We start from the raw sequence: 16023 nt of genomic DNA on the forward strand, positions 1-16023 counted from the left end.
CCTGGCGCCTGAACCAATTCTGGTAGTATCAGAACAAGCACAGGTTCTAGAGTCATGCCTGGGTATAAATCCTGCCTCTGTATCTCCCTACCTAGACAATTTGTGTACCTAGACCCGTGGTCGGCAAGCTGCGGCTCGAGAGCCACATGCGGCTCTTTGGCCCCTTGAGTGTGGCTCTTCCACAAAATACCACGGCCTGGGCGAGTCTATTTTGAAGAAGTGGTGTTAGAAGAAGTTTAAGTTTAAAAAATTTGGCTCTCAAAAGAAATTTCAATCGTTGTACTGTTGATATTTGGCTCTGTTGACTAATGAGTTTGCCGGCCACTGACCTAGACAATTTGAGCCTTTATCTATAAAATGGGGATAAAAATCCCAACCTCGGAGGACACTGGGAGGTAACTGGGATAATGCATGTACAATGCCTGCCACAGGTGGCGCCATCATCCCGGCTCATTCCCATCTGGTGGCTGCAGTCACCTCCTCTAGACCCAGGGCCCTGGTCCTGCCTGGTTTTTCTGCAGGTTCATCTGGAACTGAGGCCCCACTGAAACCTGGGGCCCACAAGTTTACCCACTTGTTGGGACTTCCCTGGATCCTGCAGCCCAGAACTAGAACTTTAAAAAGCAGAGCGAGTCCTGTTTTAATTCCTGACCCGGACCAAGAAGATGAATAATTACAGTCCCTCCAGAGAGACAAATAGTCTTATCCCTGCATCTCTTTCTAGTCCAACATGAATGGAGCACTTACCTTGTGATTGGCGCTGACCTCGGCACTGACACAGGTCAGGAAGAAATAAGAGACCGAGAAACACAGACAGACACACAGAGAAACAAAAACATGAGAGAGACAGACAGACGCAGCGCATGCTTAAAAGGATGTGGGGATTTGTCTGGGGTGGAGCCCAGCCTGGCAGTCTTACTTGGCCTCTCTGTAACACCTCCTCCTGCTGAGCACTCTCCATCTCGGCCTTCTTTCCTTCCTGGGACTCCCTGACACTCTACTTTTGGGGGCTCCCTAGCTAACTACCATTATCTAACTAATTATCATATTATATATATCATATATAGGGGGCTCCCTAGCTAACTAATTACCATCTCTTTTAGCCTCTCCTCTGCATCCTAAGGTGACTCACACCAAGTTTTGCTGTCAGCCCACTTTGTCCCATCTCAGTCAATAGCACCCAAACCCAAGTGGCCTCAGTGGCTCACTACGATGGCCCCACACACATACACACGTCTAGCCCTCCATCCCTGACTTTCTTTCCTAAGGCCCACATTTCAAACCTGCTACTGGGTCTCTTTAATTCCAAAACTAATTTGCCTGGATATTTCATGGCCACCTCAAACCCAGTTCACTTAACCCTGAAGTGGTCCATCGTCCCTGTCTTCCCTCCTCACTGTCCTCTCAGACCAGGTGAGAAGCCACCTCCTCAGGGAACATGCACCTACTCCCCCCCACTCCCACCCCCAGCCAGAGGGTCTCTGTCCTCCTAACCACCTGGTCTGACCACAGCTGCAGCACTTATGTTGGGCTATCCTTATCGGTTTGGACGCTCATCTCTGCACCAGATTTGAGCTGCTCAGGGCAGCTTCCGTATTAAAACCTCTCTGGTCCCAGCACCCAGCTGAGGCCTGACACATAGCAGTTCACTTGTCAAGGGTGGGCTGAATGGTGGAGAAACAGAGGCCCCGGGCAGGGAAGAGATCGTCTAAGCCACATAGCACATTAATGCCAGGACTGGCACTTCATCCTGGCCCCCCTCCTGGCCTGTGCCCCCTAAGTGTGGCCTCTGGGAAAGGCAATGAAGGGAGGAGGGGGTGAGAGGACTAGACCGGTGGGGCTGCTCAGCTCAGCGCCTACTGTGGGCCTAGGAGTAACCCAGCCTGAGGCCAGCTTCCTCAGACACGGGTCCCATTTATGGACTGCCTCCATCCCCAAAGCACCCACGACCCGTCCCCAGCCATACACTTAATGATGCCAAGAGAACAATCTAACCAAAGCACTTTCACATCCTGAAGAAATTGCTGCTGCAAGCACTTCTAGGTAATTAGCTTTTACGTGGAGTGGGATGGGCCTGGGCCTGAGGCCAAGCTCCCCTTATGGGAGGGCAGGCCAGTGGTGGCGAGGATGGTCTGGCCTGGCCACCCCCTGGGCAGCAGGACGACGCACCCGGAGCTCAGACACAGGGTGTCCAGAGCTGGTGGACGCTGAGGGTCTCCCTGAGCAGTGGGCGAAGGAGCACGGAACCCACACAGTTGAGGGACCTAAAATATTCAGTAAACACCGCTGAGATTTATGGGCGACGTTTTTCTGCTGATGACTGGAAACGCATCCGTGGTGGCTTTTATGCGATATCTCAGGGACACAGGCTGGTGCACAGGCCCATCATATATCACCGGTGCTGTCTGCCCACTTCCAGTTCCTTCTGAGAGGCCTAGCGTTTTGGAAAGGCAGAGAAGTGGGTTGCTGGGTTGTGACAGTTAAACAGAATCATGCAAATGCAGGGAAGGGAGCATGACCTAAAACCCCCAAGTTTCCTCCTCCTTTCTGTTCACTCAGACACCTCAATTCTGCACACAAAAAAGAAAACAGACAAGTGGGAACCACGAAGCCCTTGGACTGCCTCTCACAGGTCCAGGCAGGACCGACCTATTTGCCCCGGGAAGAGCCAGAGGGAAAATCCAATCATTGAGAGGGGAGCAACGGCCACACCCAGGAAGCAAAGCCAAGTGTCAGTCAGGGGGCAGGGAAAGCTTCATGTGGAATACAGGACCCTGTGGGCCAGAAGCACGATCTGAACGAGGGACGTAAACCAGATCAGGGACGGTTCAGGACAAAGTCTGTGGACAACGGAAGGGGCTAAACGCTTGCTTTATAAATGAGGTATTTACTTTAAGGAGTGATAGTAGAGCTAATCTATATATATAAAAGCCCAGCGACCAGAACAGCGGAATGACCAGAACAACCGGTTGTCTATGACACTCACTGTGGCAGCCAACCAGCCTGATCCAGGCCCCGACCCCTGCCCCCCGCCAGCCCAGCCCCTGATCAGCCCCCAACACCCTGGTTGGGGGCAGGGCCAGCCAGCCAACTGCCCTCGGAACCTGCCCCCCGCCAGCCAGCCCCTGATCAGCCCCCAACACCCTGGTTGGGGGCAGGGCCAGCCAGCCAACTGCCCTCAGACCCTACCCCTGGCTGGCCCCACCCCAGATCAGCCCCCAACACCCCAATTGGGGGTGGGGCAACCAGCCAATTGCCCATGGCCCCTCTCCCCAGCTGGCCACACCCCTGATTGGCCCCCAACACCCCAATTGGGGGCAGGGCCCACTCAGCCAACTGCCCTCAGCCCCTCCCCTTGACCAGCCAACCACCTGTGGCCCCTGCCGGCCAACCCCTGCCAGCCCAGCCCAATGGGCCCCTATCAGGGCAGGCTGGCCGGACCCCACCCGTGCACAGATTCATGCATCAGGCCTCTAGTAGCTCAATAAAAGTGACAGAAAGCCCAACCAGCCTTCTATCCTCCTCCCAAACTAATATATCCCAGCCCCTCTCAACCTGTTTTGCTATGTCAAACAAGAATCTTTGATTAAAAGTTAAGTGCCAAAATGGATAAATACAAATATTAATATGTAATAGGGACTGAAATAATGGATGTGAGAGATTATATAGCCTGTCTGGCAAGCAAGTCAGCGAGGTAGAAAGAGCTGAGTCGTTGAGGTGGAAAGAAATCAAGAATTAAATCACTTAAGAATATAAATAGAAAATAATTTCCCCATCAAGCAGATGGTATTTCCTTATAGCAGATTATCACAAAGATGCTCTGAAGGCATGTGTAGGGGAGAGGAGTGGAGATCATGAGGAGGCAGCAGAAGGTCATAAGAACAAGTTCATCTCCCTTTGGGTTAGAACCATTAGGCATGCGCAGATGTTAAAATACCAAGTTTCCAGCAAAGTACCACTGGGTGCAGCTGGGATCTGCCCTGTACCAAAAATAGAAGATCAGTGGTTCTCAGCCTAGTTCTCAGATGATTAGAATCACCTAGGAAAGTTTTAAGATATGAATGCCCAGGCTTCCCCACCAGAAATTCTGATTTAATTGGTCTGAGGTGGAGGCTTGGCCTCAGAAGTTGGAAAGTCCTTTAAGTAATGTTAGAGGAGATCCTGGGTGGACATTGGCTTCTGGAGAACCTGTGGTGCAGTGCAAGTGACACAGTCTTAGCAGTGAGTGGGGAAAGCCTGGGTTACAACTCGGCTGTGCTACCTGCTGACCTGGTGACATGAGCAAGTGATTGACATTGTCTGAGTCTCGGTATTCTAATTCCTAAAGTGATAATGATATCACACTTAATAATGAAATCTATATATACTAGTAGCCCATTTGCAGGAAGAATCCTGCAAGCTCCGCTGCGGCCTCGTGCGCTGCCACTGCCGCCGCAGTTGCAGCCGCTGTGCCTGCACCCACGTGCGCATGTGCGCGCACGCGCGCCGCTGCCACCCACCCACTCCGCCCTGCTCCGCCCCACTCCACCACGCCCGGGCTTTCCCTCTGGCAGCCACCTTGCTTTCCGCTTTTCCTCCCTCTTCCTTCTAGGTTGTCTTCAGTCTTCACTCCTCCCTCCCTCCGCATATGCAAATTAACCGCCATCTTGGTTGGGTAATTTGCATACTCACCCTGATTGGCTGGTGGGCGTGGCTTTTGGCTGGTGGGCATGGTTTGGGCGTAGCGAAGGTGCGGTCAATTTGCATATTACTATTTTATTAGGTAGGATAATAGCCTAAGCAACCATTACAGTGGAACAACCAGAATGACCGGTTGCTATGTTGTGCACTGACCACCAGATGGCAGACGCTCAATGCAGAAGCTGACCCCTAGCAGTCAGTGCGCTCCCACAGAGGGAGCGCCGCTCAGCCAGAAGCCGAGATCACAGCTAGCGAGCATAGCTGTGGCAGCGGGGAGCCTCTCCCGACTCCGTGACAGCACTACCAAGCAGCGGCAGCAGGCGCAGCGGGCCAGTATGAGCATGAGCAGCCCGGTGCCTGGCCCCGGTTTGAGCTCCTCCCTGGCCGCCTACCACTTGGCACGCTGCTACATCCCCTGAGGGGTCCCGGACTGCAAGAGGGCTCAGGTCGGGCTGAGGGAACCCCTCCCAGTGCACAAATTTCATGCACCAGGCCTCTAGTATATATATAATTCCCGATAATCTTAAAGAAGGACAAAGTTGTAGGATTTATACTACTAAATAACACAATGTATTGTTTTGTTACTTAGTAATTTAGGACCTCAAACAGTGACATATTGGCAAAAGGATGGCCAAAAAGACTAATAGAACAAAAAACAACCCAAAACAAACTCATGCATCTGTAATCATTTTACTTACAACAAAGCTGCCACTTTAATTCAATGGTAAAAAGATGGTCTTTTTGATAAATGGTGCTGGTTAAATTGGGAACACCATTGAAAATTTTTAATTTAAATGGATCATATACCTAAATGTGAAAGGTAAAACAATAATGTTCCTAGAATAAAAAAAAATAGGAGTCTTACCTTCATGATTTTTATATTTTTCATGACAGTTTACATTTAATATTATTTTGTATTAGTTTCAGGTGTACAGCATAGTGGTTAGACAATCATAATTTACAAGTGATCCTTCCAATAAGTCTATTACCTGCCTGGCACCCTACATACTTATTACAATATTATTGACTATAGTCCCTCTGCTGTACTTTACATCTGGTGACTATTCTGTAACTACCAAGATTTACCTCTTAATCCTTTCCCCTTTTCATCCAGCCCCCAGTCCCCCTCCCCTCTGTTGTCTGTATCAATGAGTTGGTAAAAACGAGCATTTCTTAAATGGACACAAAAACACTAACTACAAAAGAAAATATCAGCCGAAACCGGTTTGGCTCAGTGGATAGAGCGTCGGCCTGCGGACTCAAGGGTCCCAGGTTCGATTCCGGTCAAAGGCATGTACCTTGGTTGCGGGCACATCCCCAGTAGGGGGTGTGCAAGAGGCAGCTGATCGATGTTTCTCTCTCATCGATGTTTCTAACTCTCTATCCCTCTCTCTTCCTCTCTGTAAAAAATCAATAAAATATATTTTAAAAAAAAAAGAAAATATCAGTAAATTGGACTTTATGAAAGTTAAGAATTTTTACTCATCAGAAGATGCCATTAAGAAAGTGAAAAAGCAAAAAAGCAGCCTGGCTGGCATGGCTCAGTGGTTGAGCATCAACCTATAAACCAGGAGGTCATGGTTCAAATCCTGGGCCTGGTGTGAACTCGATCCCCAGTGTGGGGTGTGCAGGAGGCAGCCAATCAATGATTCTCTCTCATCATTGATGTTTCTATCTCTCTCTCCCTCTCCCTTCCTCTCTGAAGTCAATAAAAGTATATATTTTCTTTAAAAGTATGTTTTTCGAAAAATCAAATCACTGGCTGAAAATATATATTACAAAGGACTCACATGTAAAATATATTTTTTAAAGTTTGTAATTCAATAAGAAAAAGACAACTTAATTTTTAAATGGGCAAAAGTCTCAGACCAACATTTCAGAAAAGACAATAACCAAATGATCAATAAGAATAAAGGAAAATGCTCAAAATCATTACTCATCAGGAAAAAAGAAAATTAAAACCATCATGAGGAATTACTATACACCCAAGCAGGTCAGAATTGGGGGATTGTTCTTAATACTCACCAGTAGTTTTATTGCTAGCTTTACTCAGTGGCCAGATAAGTTTCTATTGAATGAGTACAAAAAAGTTTTACAAAATATCATACTTTTAAAATATATTAGCTTGTAATGACATGTAATAAATAACTTCAAAATGCAATGGGTATTTAATTTTAAGGCGTGCCTTAACATTTATGTAAAACACTGTGTAATATGAAAACACGAGAATGCTCATGATCTGCCCACAATGTGTTAAGGCACCTTCATAGGCTGATGGATCTGGATTTTTTTCCAGTGAGAAGTGGGGGATTTGGGCTAAGGGTTCTGATCTGAGAGGCCCAGGACAAGTTGGAAACCTATTACATTACAAGATGTATCCACATCATCCTCCTGAAAAAGACTGGCTCCATAGGAAGAATCCCCTGTTGCCCTGAATTTGTAACTCTTCCCGCCAACATGCAGGACACACACAGGACACACCGGCCCTGACCTTGGTTCCAGACCAGAGTCCACATCCTGCTAGTTCAGGAGAAAACAACCCCAAGCAGCATGGCAGGGCTGCTACTGCCGCTTCTGTCCACCAGAGGCCGCCGTTGCACAGCATATGGGGACCTCAGGTCCTGACCGAGCACAGCCTTCGCCTGCTGCTGCACTTCTGACTCAGGCCGCCAGATGGCGCCATGCCGTTTCCAAGCTCAGGTTGCACTTTGAGCTTGGGGTGCAGCCCCTAAAACACCTGGGCCTTCCTTCTGTCTGAACAATATTGGCCAGTAATCTCAGCGTGAATCTTCGCGGGGAGAGGCGGGGCAGTGTGCCTAATTTTGTTCTCACTTCTCATCCTGGCCTCCTTCAAATACTACCCGCCCCTCAAGAAAGAGGGATGAAGTAGGGAGGCTTGGCAGTGGAGAAGTGAATGAACCACACCCCCTCTAGAAAGCCCCACTTGCAGGGCTGGGTGAGGTGACAGTGGCAGTCTCCACTCCAATCTGCCTGTTGGCCAGTCACAGCACAAACAGCTGGCACCCTGGGGTTCTCTGCACAGTCCCAGCCCATTCCCAGGCGGCTGAAGGCCTGTGCCATGGGGTGTGAGGGGTGGAAGAGGCTGATGAGTCCAGGTGAGGTAGGCCCCAAAGAGAAGTGAGGAGGCAGCTGGGATCTCCATTCAAAGGCATTCTCCTTCTCTCTCACTCCTGGGTAAAGAAGGGCTGCAAGTCAAATTGAGAAACTATTTCTTGCCGGGCATTCACAGCTCCTGTCTCCCTACCCAGCCTCGCTTACAGACTAGAGCTGACTCAATCAACATGAAGCAGCTGTCTGGCCCTGGGTCTGCATAACTGCCCCCCATGCCCGGGGCAGTTAAAGCAAACTGAGCCTCTGGCTGGGAACAGAAGCATGGGATTCCCAGCCTAGCTCTGCCTCTCTTAGTGTCTTTATGCCCTCCAGCCTCAACTTTCCCTTCTATAAAATGGCCATGACCATCCCTTCCTTCCCTTCTTGCAAAACGATTTTGAGAGTCAAATAAGCAAAAGGGTAAGAAAAACTAGTTAACTATTTTGGTTTTTTTGTTTTGTTTTATTTTCTTACAAATGTTACCTATTTCTGAACATCTGCTGCCCCCCCCCCTGCACCCCGTTCCCTGCTGCCCCCCCCCCTGCACCCCGTTCCCTGCTGCCTCCCCCTGCACCCCGTTCCCTGCTGCCCAGGGTCTCTGTGATTTCAGTAGCCGGTCCAGGCCTCCCTGTCTCTGTCCTGGAAACTAGGGGAGGGGAACAGTGAGGGAGTTGCATGGAGACAGAGCAGTTTCTGCTCCCCGCCCCTCTAATGATTTCCTCCTCAGACATTAAATGTAGCCCTCCCCTCCTGCCCCCTGCTCGTCTTTAATTTCTTCATCGATTTTCATTAAACTCTCCCCTTGGCTCCAGCACAGAGTGAACTCCTTATCTGAAAAACTAAAACAGGAGCGGGGGAGGGGAATAGAAGGTCGCTCTGTTGAAAGCAAGATGGTCTCTGGTCTCAAGGCTGGAGAAAGCAATTCCTGGGACTCTTGGAGGTTGTGTCTGAGGCTCTCTGAGCACTGGGCTTTGAGAGCCCCCCACCCTTATGGCCCTAGATGTGAAGATCCCTGCCCCTCAGATCCCCAGCCTCCCCCCTGGACCAGGGCCCCCAGTCCTGCTCTGGTCCCCAGCCCCCTCCGATCCCATCCTGGTCCTGGCCCTCGCCTCTTCCTCCCGAGGTGTGGTTCAGAGAACACCGCCTCCTCTCCTGTGCTCCCCCAATTCACTGAACACAGAGCTTCCAAGGACTGAGCGCCCCACCGGCCAACTGGGCAGCTGTGGAGTCTCTGGCCGGTTGAGGTCACTTTCCCCTGGGCTGCCAGGGAGCTCCTCCGTGACGCTCTGGGCCCAGCTCCACGGCCTCATCGGGTGGCCTCCTCCAGCTCCTGGCAGAGGTGGTGCCACTGGCCTGTGGCCTCTGAGGGCCATGGGACAGCCCTCCCCCCGTCTGCACAGCTGGGCCTCTCCCGCGCGGCCACCGGGAGGCAGGGGACACAGCTGCTTGTCTCTCCTCCCCAGAGCCCAGCATGGGGACTGGGGAACGCGGGGGGCTTGTTGGCCCAGGACACAGGGGAGGTAGGGCAGGCTTCCTGAACCTCGCTGTTCCAGAGGGAATGTGATGGTGGGGAATCTGTGGCCAGGATGACCGGCCTCCAGAAAGAAAGAATGGAAGACCCGACCCTCAGACACCCCTGGAGAGGACTTTGCTGTGTCTCACATCTTGCCCCCCACCCCCACCCCCCCTGGGGAGTCTCCACCTCTGCCGCCAGCCAGGCCGACACTCAGAGCCTGGCGCCAGGGAGCCCTCCCTGCAGTCCCCGCCTCAGAAGGCCAGCTCTTCCCAGGCCACAGAGGGAGAGGAACACGGGCTTTAGAACCAGCCAGACTTGGGTTTGAATCTCAGCTCTACATGCATGAGCTGAGGGCACACCGCCTCCAAGTCTCAGTTTCCTCATCTGTAAAATGGAAACGTCGTGAGGACTCCGGCTCAAGCCCCACCCGACTTCTCCATACTGCGCCCTGGGCGGTGTCTGGGACCCTCCAGCCCCTCCTGCTGGTACCCCCAATGCTCCCTTCTCCACCAGCCTGGAGTCTTCCCCAGGCCACTGATCTGTTTAACCCCAGCGGTTCGCTTCGTCCCTGGCACCATCATAATGGCTACCATTCATTTGTGCCCAGTGCGTGCCGGGCACCACGTTACTGCACGTCCCTCCTCTAACAGCCCTGCGGGGAGGGTTCATCGTGCCCATTGGCCTGATGAAGATACCCACCCTCTGGGAAGGCAAGTCGCTCGCCCAGGATACATGTCCAAGCTCACAGATGGAGAGCCTGGTTCCCACGAAGGTATGGTGAAGGGATGAACCCGCAGCGTGACCAGCTGGTGACTGCCCGGGTGAGTGAGCGAGTAAGTGAGCGAGTTAAAGCGACTGACCGGGCGGGCGACAGAAAGAATGAAGGCGCAGATGACTAAGTGACCTGACGTGAGTGGATGGAATTATGACCGTGCAAACGCCCCGACCCGTCACACAGCAGGCCTGGAGATGGACGGGGGTGTCTGGCGACCTGTCGAGACCCACACCCCCGCAGCGAGGTCTGTGTGTGATTTAATGTTGGGGGGAAGTGGGGGAGCTGCACGACAGAGATGAATTTCACCAGGTCCAGCACAGTTTCCTGCTGCCAGTGAATTAACTGAGCTGCACTGAGGAGGCCAGGCCAGGAAATCAGGGGAAGGCTGGGACTTTGACATTATCTAATTAGGGCACACGCTGTGCCTGGTGGGTGGGGGGCTGGCGAGAGCCCCTGGGCACCCCACTGCCCCACCCTGTCCCTGGACTTCACCTTTTACCCTGAACACTGACAACAGCCGGCCTCAGCCAAACCTCCGGAACCATCACTCGGCAGCCCCGGTCACGAAGGGGTATTGGCAGGGCCCGGGCAAGGGAGGGGGACAGAGGCAGAGGGCAGGGGACTCTCAGGCCCTTCCTGGGTGTCTAGAACTTCCCACAGCTTCAGAAGCAGCGTCATGTGGGAGATGAGTGTGGACACGGGCCTCACGACATGGGATGTGAGTCCTGTCCACCGAGTGGGTCCCAGCCTGGCTGGCTCTGGCTCAGCGGAGCTGGAATTAAATTACTGCCCGGCCGTGTATTCGCCGTGTGTTCTGGAGCAAGTTGCTCAGTTCTCTGAGTCTCCCCTTCTTCTAACTGCACCAGCGGGTTCACAGTTAAGTGACACATGAAAGGAGGGGCTTAGCGAAGCGCTTGCCCAAAGCCAGTGTTCCATACGCATGAGTTACTGTCGTTTTCAGTGGTCATGATACCCTGATGACCTGATAACACAGGGGTCCATCTCATTTCCTGCAGAGAGCCTCACAGAAAACATGCTTTACTTCGCAGGCCGCATGCCTCTTCAGTCACTCAAAAGCAGACAAAGACAACACCTATACAAAGGATCGCGGCTGGGTTCCAACAAATCTTTATGACTCAAAAAATTTGAATTTCACATCCTTTTCATGTGACACAAAATGTTATTCTTCTCATTTTTTTCAACCGTTTGTAAATGAAAGAACATACATTCTTAGCTCATAGGTCATACAGATAATAGCAAAAGAGGCAGCAGGCTGACGTTGGCCCACGTCCGTCACTTGCCACCGCGTGCACTAGAATGTGAGTTCTATGAGGACAAGGGCTTTTGTCTGCTTGGTTCGCTGCTGTTCTCCCAGCGCCTACAACAGCGCCTGGCAGATAGCAGATAGTCAATAAATATTTGCTGAATATGAATTAGGAGCTGTGCGATTTGTCTAAGTCACTTAACCTCTCTCGGCCTTGGTGTCTTCAGCTGTACAATGGGGATGTTTGCACACTGAGGCCAACATCACATGAAAGGAGAATGCCACTTGGCAAGCTCTACAGCTGCCATACAATGTAGTTGCTGTTTCTGACCACACGGGGGCTCTTCTCAAGGAACTCTCTCCCCTTCAAGACACTACTGAAGCATCCCCTCTCTGCCAGGCACCGAGTGGGAATGACAGTTGCCTGTGTATGGAAAGAAATCGGACCTGGAGAGGGGAATGTCCAGGGAGGGATACCTTCTCCTGTGCCAATTGGCCCGGCCAGCCTGGCTCAGTGGTTGAGCATCGACCTATGAACCAGCAGATCACGGTTGTGGGCTTGACCCCCACTGAGGGCGAGCAGGAGGCAGCTGATCGGTAATTCCCCCTCATCATTGATGTTCCTATCTCTCTCTCCCTCTCCCTTCCTCTCTGAAATCAATAAAAAAAAAATATATATATATATATATATATTAAATTGCCTCCAGCTTCCAGCCTTCTGGTAAAGGTTTTCCACTCTAAACAAAATGCCCTGCTGTTTTTCTTCCCCAGACTGAGCATTTCCTGCTGCTTTTCAAACTCTCGATAACCAAGAAACCGGAGGACTTGTGATTCTAGTCTGTCCTATTTTCTCCTCTTATCCTGCCAACCAGCATGAAAGACGATGAGAATACCCCATGGGCCATTTTACCACTGCTCAAGGGAAGACTTTACAAAAAAGAGAGGACGATTCAGCACACGAAGCCGGAGACTCCTGATGTGTTTATGCCATGGATTCTGTATGTCTGTCTGTCTCCCTCACCACCGCCCCCTGCTCCATTTGGCCATCTCAGCAAGCACACACATACCAAGGCTTCCAGCCCCACGGGAAGGGGGCGCTCTGCCCAGAGGGCTGGCACTCGCTCCTCCACCACATTGCTGTGTGACCTCAGACAAACCACTTCCCCATTCTGAGCCACAGCATTCTCATCTACACAGCGAGCAGATTCCCCATCTGCCCTCCAGCCTCAGCTAAGAGCATCTCCGGGCCCGTGGTGCTGGGACCCTGCCCCACAATCTGAGTCCGTTTGGAAAGAAGCAGGAGGATCTGTCCAGGAGTCCAGACCAAACTTTCGAAGCTGGAGGAGAATGCAAGTCTGTGGGACACGACGCAGGGAAAGGAAAGCAGTTTGCTTGCCCATCCCCATGTAGACCAGTCACAGGAACAGACTCAAGGTCCCTACCCCCAACCCTGCAAGCAGCACAGTTGTCACCGGGACACACCAGGCCTTGCTACCTCTCTTCCACAGACATGTTCAGCATCTTTCCTTGAAAGTAGCCCCCCCTCCCCTCCTGGCTAAAGTCCCTGAGGACCTTTCTGCAGGCTCAGACCCACTCAGGTCCCCCGGGAGGAGCAGCCCAGCCCTACAAACTGGGGTGAGTGCAGTGGCCGGAACTGGTCACATTGCCTAGGTTTGTCTAATCCCACCCAACCCTGTGCCTTGTTGACCTGGCATATGCTTGGACTTGGGCTTCACTTTCTCTTACCCAAACTGTCTGGTCTCTAGTTTTGGTGGAGCCCCACCTGCTTGCCAGGGCACCTAGTACCCACCATGCTCTTGCCCATTCTGTCCCCTGAGGAGCTGGATCCTCTTCTCCTAGGGTCCTGCCATGAGTGAAGAACCAACCCCCTGACCCTGGACACCACTCCCACCTAACCTGCTGCCTCCAGTTCTGTTCTACCCACTGGCTCTGTCCCACTCCACCCAGGAAGTGCCCAGTGCCCCTGTGGGCACTGCCTTTCCTGCTCCAGCTCCTCAGTCTCTATTCTCTTTACCTCTTCATCATCTCCCATCGCCAAGATCCCAGCAGCCCCATCTGAATGATGCCTCAGAAAAGGAGGGACTCGGGGACTTGCTCCACAAAGAGGCCCAGGTGGCCACCGGGAGGTCTTTTCTCCCATCTACCCACCTGGGACCTCAGGCCCCGCCCAGCCAGCTGCACTCTTACCTTCTCCAGCTGGTGGACACCCTCCTCTACGCAGCAGATGGAGGCCAGCGTGCGGAGCGCCTGGGGGTACAAACACCGGAAACTGTCCTGTCGGCAGACCTTGAAGAGTGCTACGACCCCACCCTCCTGCCAAGAAAAGAAAATGGCACATGACCTTACCGTGTGACCTTTCCTGGGGCTGACTCAAAAATAAATAATTGACACCTCTCCTCACTCGGCAGGGATGTTTTGAGTCTGTAGGGTGGCAGAAGATGGCACCCCAAAATATGCCACTTTGGCATAAGGATTATTTTGAACTGAAGACATTGGGAAAAAGCAGATACAAAAAAAATATATATCTGCCGGCCTTCTATTTGCCTAAAAACAGAACATACACTGAGTGGCCAGATTATTATGCGTTCAGAGATCATAATAATCTGGCCACTCAGTGTATATCCTATATAATAAAAAGCTAATATGTAAATTGTCCCCTCAACCAGGAGTTCGACCAGCAGGCCAGCCAACTGCCCATGTCCCCTCCCCCTGGCCAGGCTGGCCGGACCCCACCCATGCACGAATTCATGCACTGGGCCTCTAACATATACACACACATACACACACACACACACACACACACACACACACACACACACTGAGTGGCCAGATTATTATGCGTTCAGAGATCATAATAATCTGGCCACTTAGTGTACATTTATTGAATTATCCCCCTTCTCCTCTCTACCAGGAAGGACAAAGTTAATCACCAGAGACAACTTTAGACCTTTATCAGCCTGGAATGGCATCAGAGGAATCTACACAACAAACTTTCCTACCGGCCTTTATCTACAATTGGTTCCCCAGATATTTGCCTTCCCACAGTTTGCTGCCCCAGAGACTCAAGGTCCTTTTTCTTTGTCTTGTCACTTCTTTAAAAATACATTATTCCTTTGCTAAGATTCCAGTTCTAACCAACTCTGAGTTAATCATCTCTGAGCGCTCCCATGTGTACGAGCTAATAAAATGCTATTTGTTTTTCTCTTGTTAATCTGTCTTTTGTCAGCCCATTTCACAGGGCACCAGACAGAGAACCTTGGAAGGTGGTGGATAAAATAATTTTCTCCTCTGCACACACACACACATACATACACACTCCCAGGCTCACATGCATGCTGCAGTAAAATGTTGCCCTTGATTGTCTAAACTGGAGGTAGGAGTCCCCAAATGCTCTGGGGTTCAAGTGCCAGGGACCTGGGCAGGCATGTTTGCTAGGACCAGGCTCAACTCCACTCAACACTACTCCCAGGTACCTGGTAACTCCCCCCATGGAGCAAGCCTGCAGTCACCTGAAATAGCTTCTAGAAATAAGTCTGAAGCAGGTGGAGGGAGCTGAAGCCGAGAGGCCCACTGCTGGTTCTTGCCCTGCCACAAACACCCATTATTTCTCAGGTCCTCCCAACCACAATAGGCAGAAAAGGAGTTTTATGCCCTGGCCGGTTTGGCTCAGTGGATAGAGCATCATCCTGCAGACTGAAGGGTCCCAGGTTTGATTCCGGTCAAGGGCACACACACTCACAAACACACACACACACCACACACACACACAAAGAAGAAGAAAAAAGAAAAGGGATTTTATTTATATTAATACTATCATTTATTCCTATTTTGTAATGAAACAACTAAAGTCCAGATGGGTGGAATAATTCACATTATCCTTGTTTTAACTCCTTCACTCCTGTTTGTAAAAGGACAAAAACAACAACCTTTAGGACCCATCAGCCTGGCTCTTGAGATGAGCCTGTACTTTTCATTTTGTGAGCTGCTCACGCAAACACCTTTAACTTGTGAAGACTTCCCACACAGACTCATCGGAATGAGTCATCGCACATCATCCCTCCCCCGGCACATCATAAAGACAGGCTCTGGGCCCTTTTCATTCTCAGAGTTTATGGCTTATCACTGCAGGGACCCAGATGAAAGTGTCTCACTGCGGGGGAGTTTATAAATGCTGGCATTTTAGAATCAGCTCACAGTGATTCTTAACTTTTCTATTCCTACTGCCTTCTGAGGTAGTTCATTTGTTGGGAAAGGGCCTATCTTAGGATTGGTACATTCATTCAAGCAGCCAAAAAACATGAATGGTTTATTATGTGCCAGACTCTGTGCTGGGCACTGAGCACACAGCCTCGGTCCCTGTCCACACTGAGCTCATGGTCTGATGGACGATGAGTCAGGGGAAGGCAGGTCACGTTAAAGGCAGGAAGAAGCCTGGGTAAAGGTGCAGTGACATGGGGAGGGGGGTGCAGGGTTAAAGAGGCATGGAGCAGGCACTCTTGTCCTAATCTGAGGTCAAAGTGAAGAACTCTGATTTCAGACGCACAGCCTTACTCGGATGAAAACCTGCTCTGATATAGGACAAGCACCCCCTCTGAGTCCGTGTTCCACATCCCCCTCCCTGCCTTCCTGCTTTCCTACAGTTCCTGGGACATCTAA

General features: G+C 51.2%; 1 protein-coding gene across 3 annotated transcripts in view; it reads right to left on the reverse strand.

Annotated features, from left to right (window-relative positions):
• The window catches only part of INSC (INSC spindle orientation adaptor protein), a gene marked incomplete at its 5' end in the record, with an annotated part of 92671 nt that overhangs the window by 29256 nt on the left and 47392 nt on the right, over positions 1-16023 (reverse strand). For 2 of the 3 annotated variants that reach the window (XM_079789416.1, XM_079789415.1), the window contains one exon: positions 13555-13680. In XM_079789416.1, coding sequence (XP_079645542.1) covers positions 13555-13680 — 126 coding nt within the window. The remainder of the gene's footprint in view (positions 1-13554; positions 13681-16023) is intronic. The other variant, XM_079789414.1, reaches the window with a different exon arrangement.

The sequence above is a fragment of the Cnephaeus nilssonii genome (assembly GCF_951640355.1).
Source record: "Cnephaeus nilssonii genome assembly, chromosome: 13".
NCBI lineage: Eukaryota > Metazoa > Chordata > Mammalia > Chiroptera > Vespertilionidae > Cnephaeus > Cnephaeus nilssonii.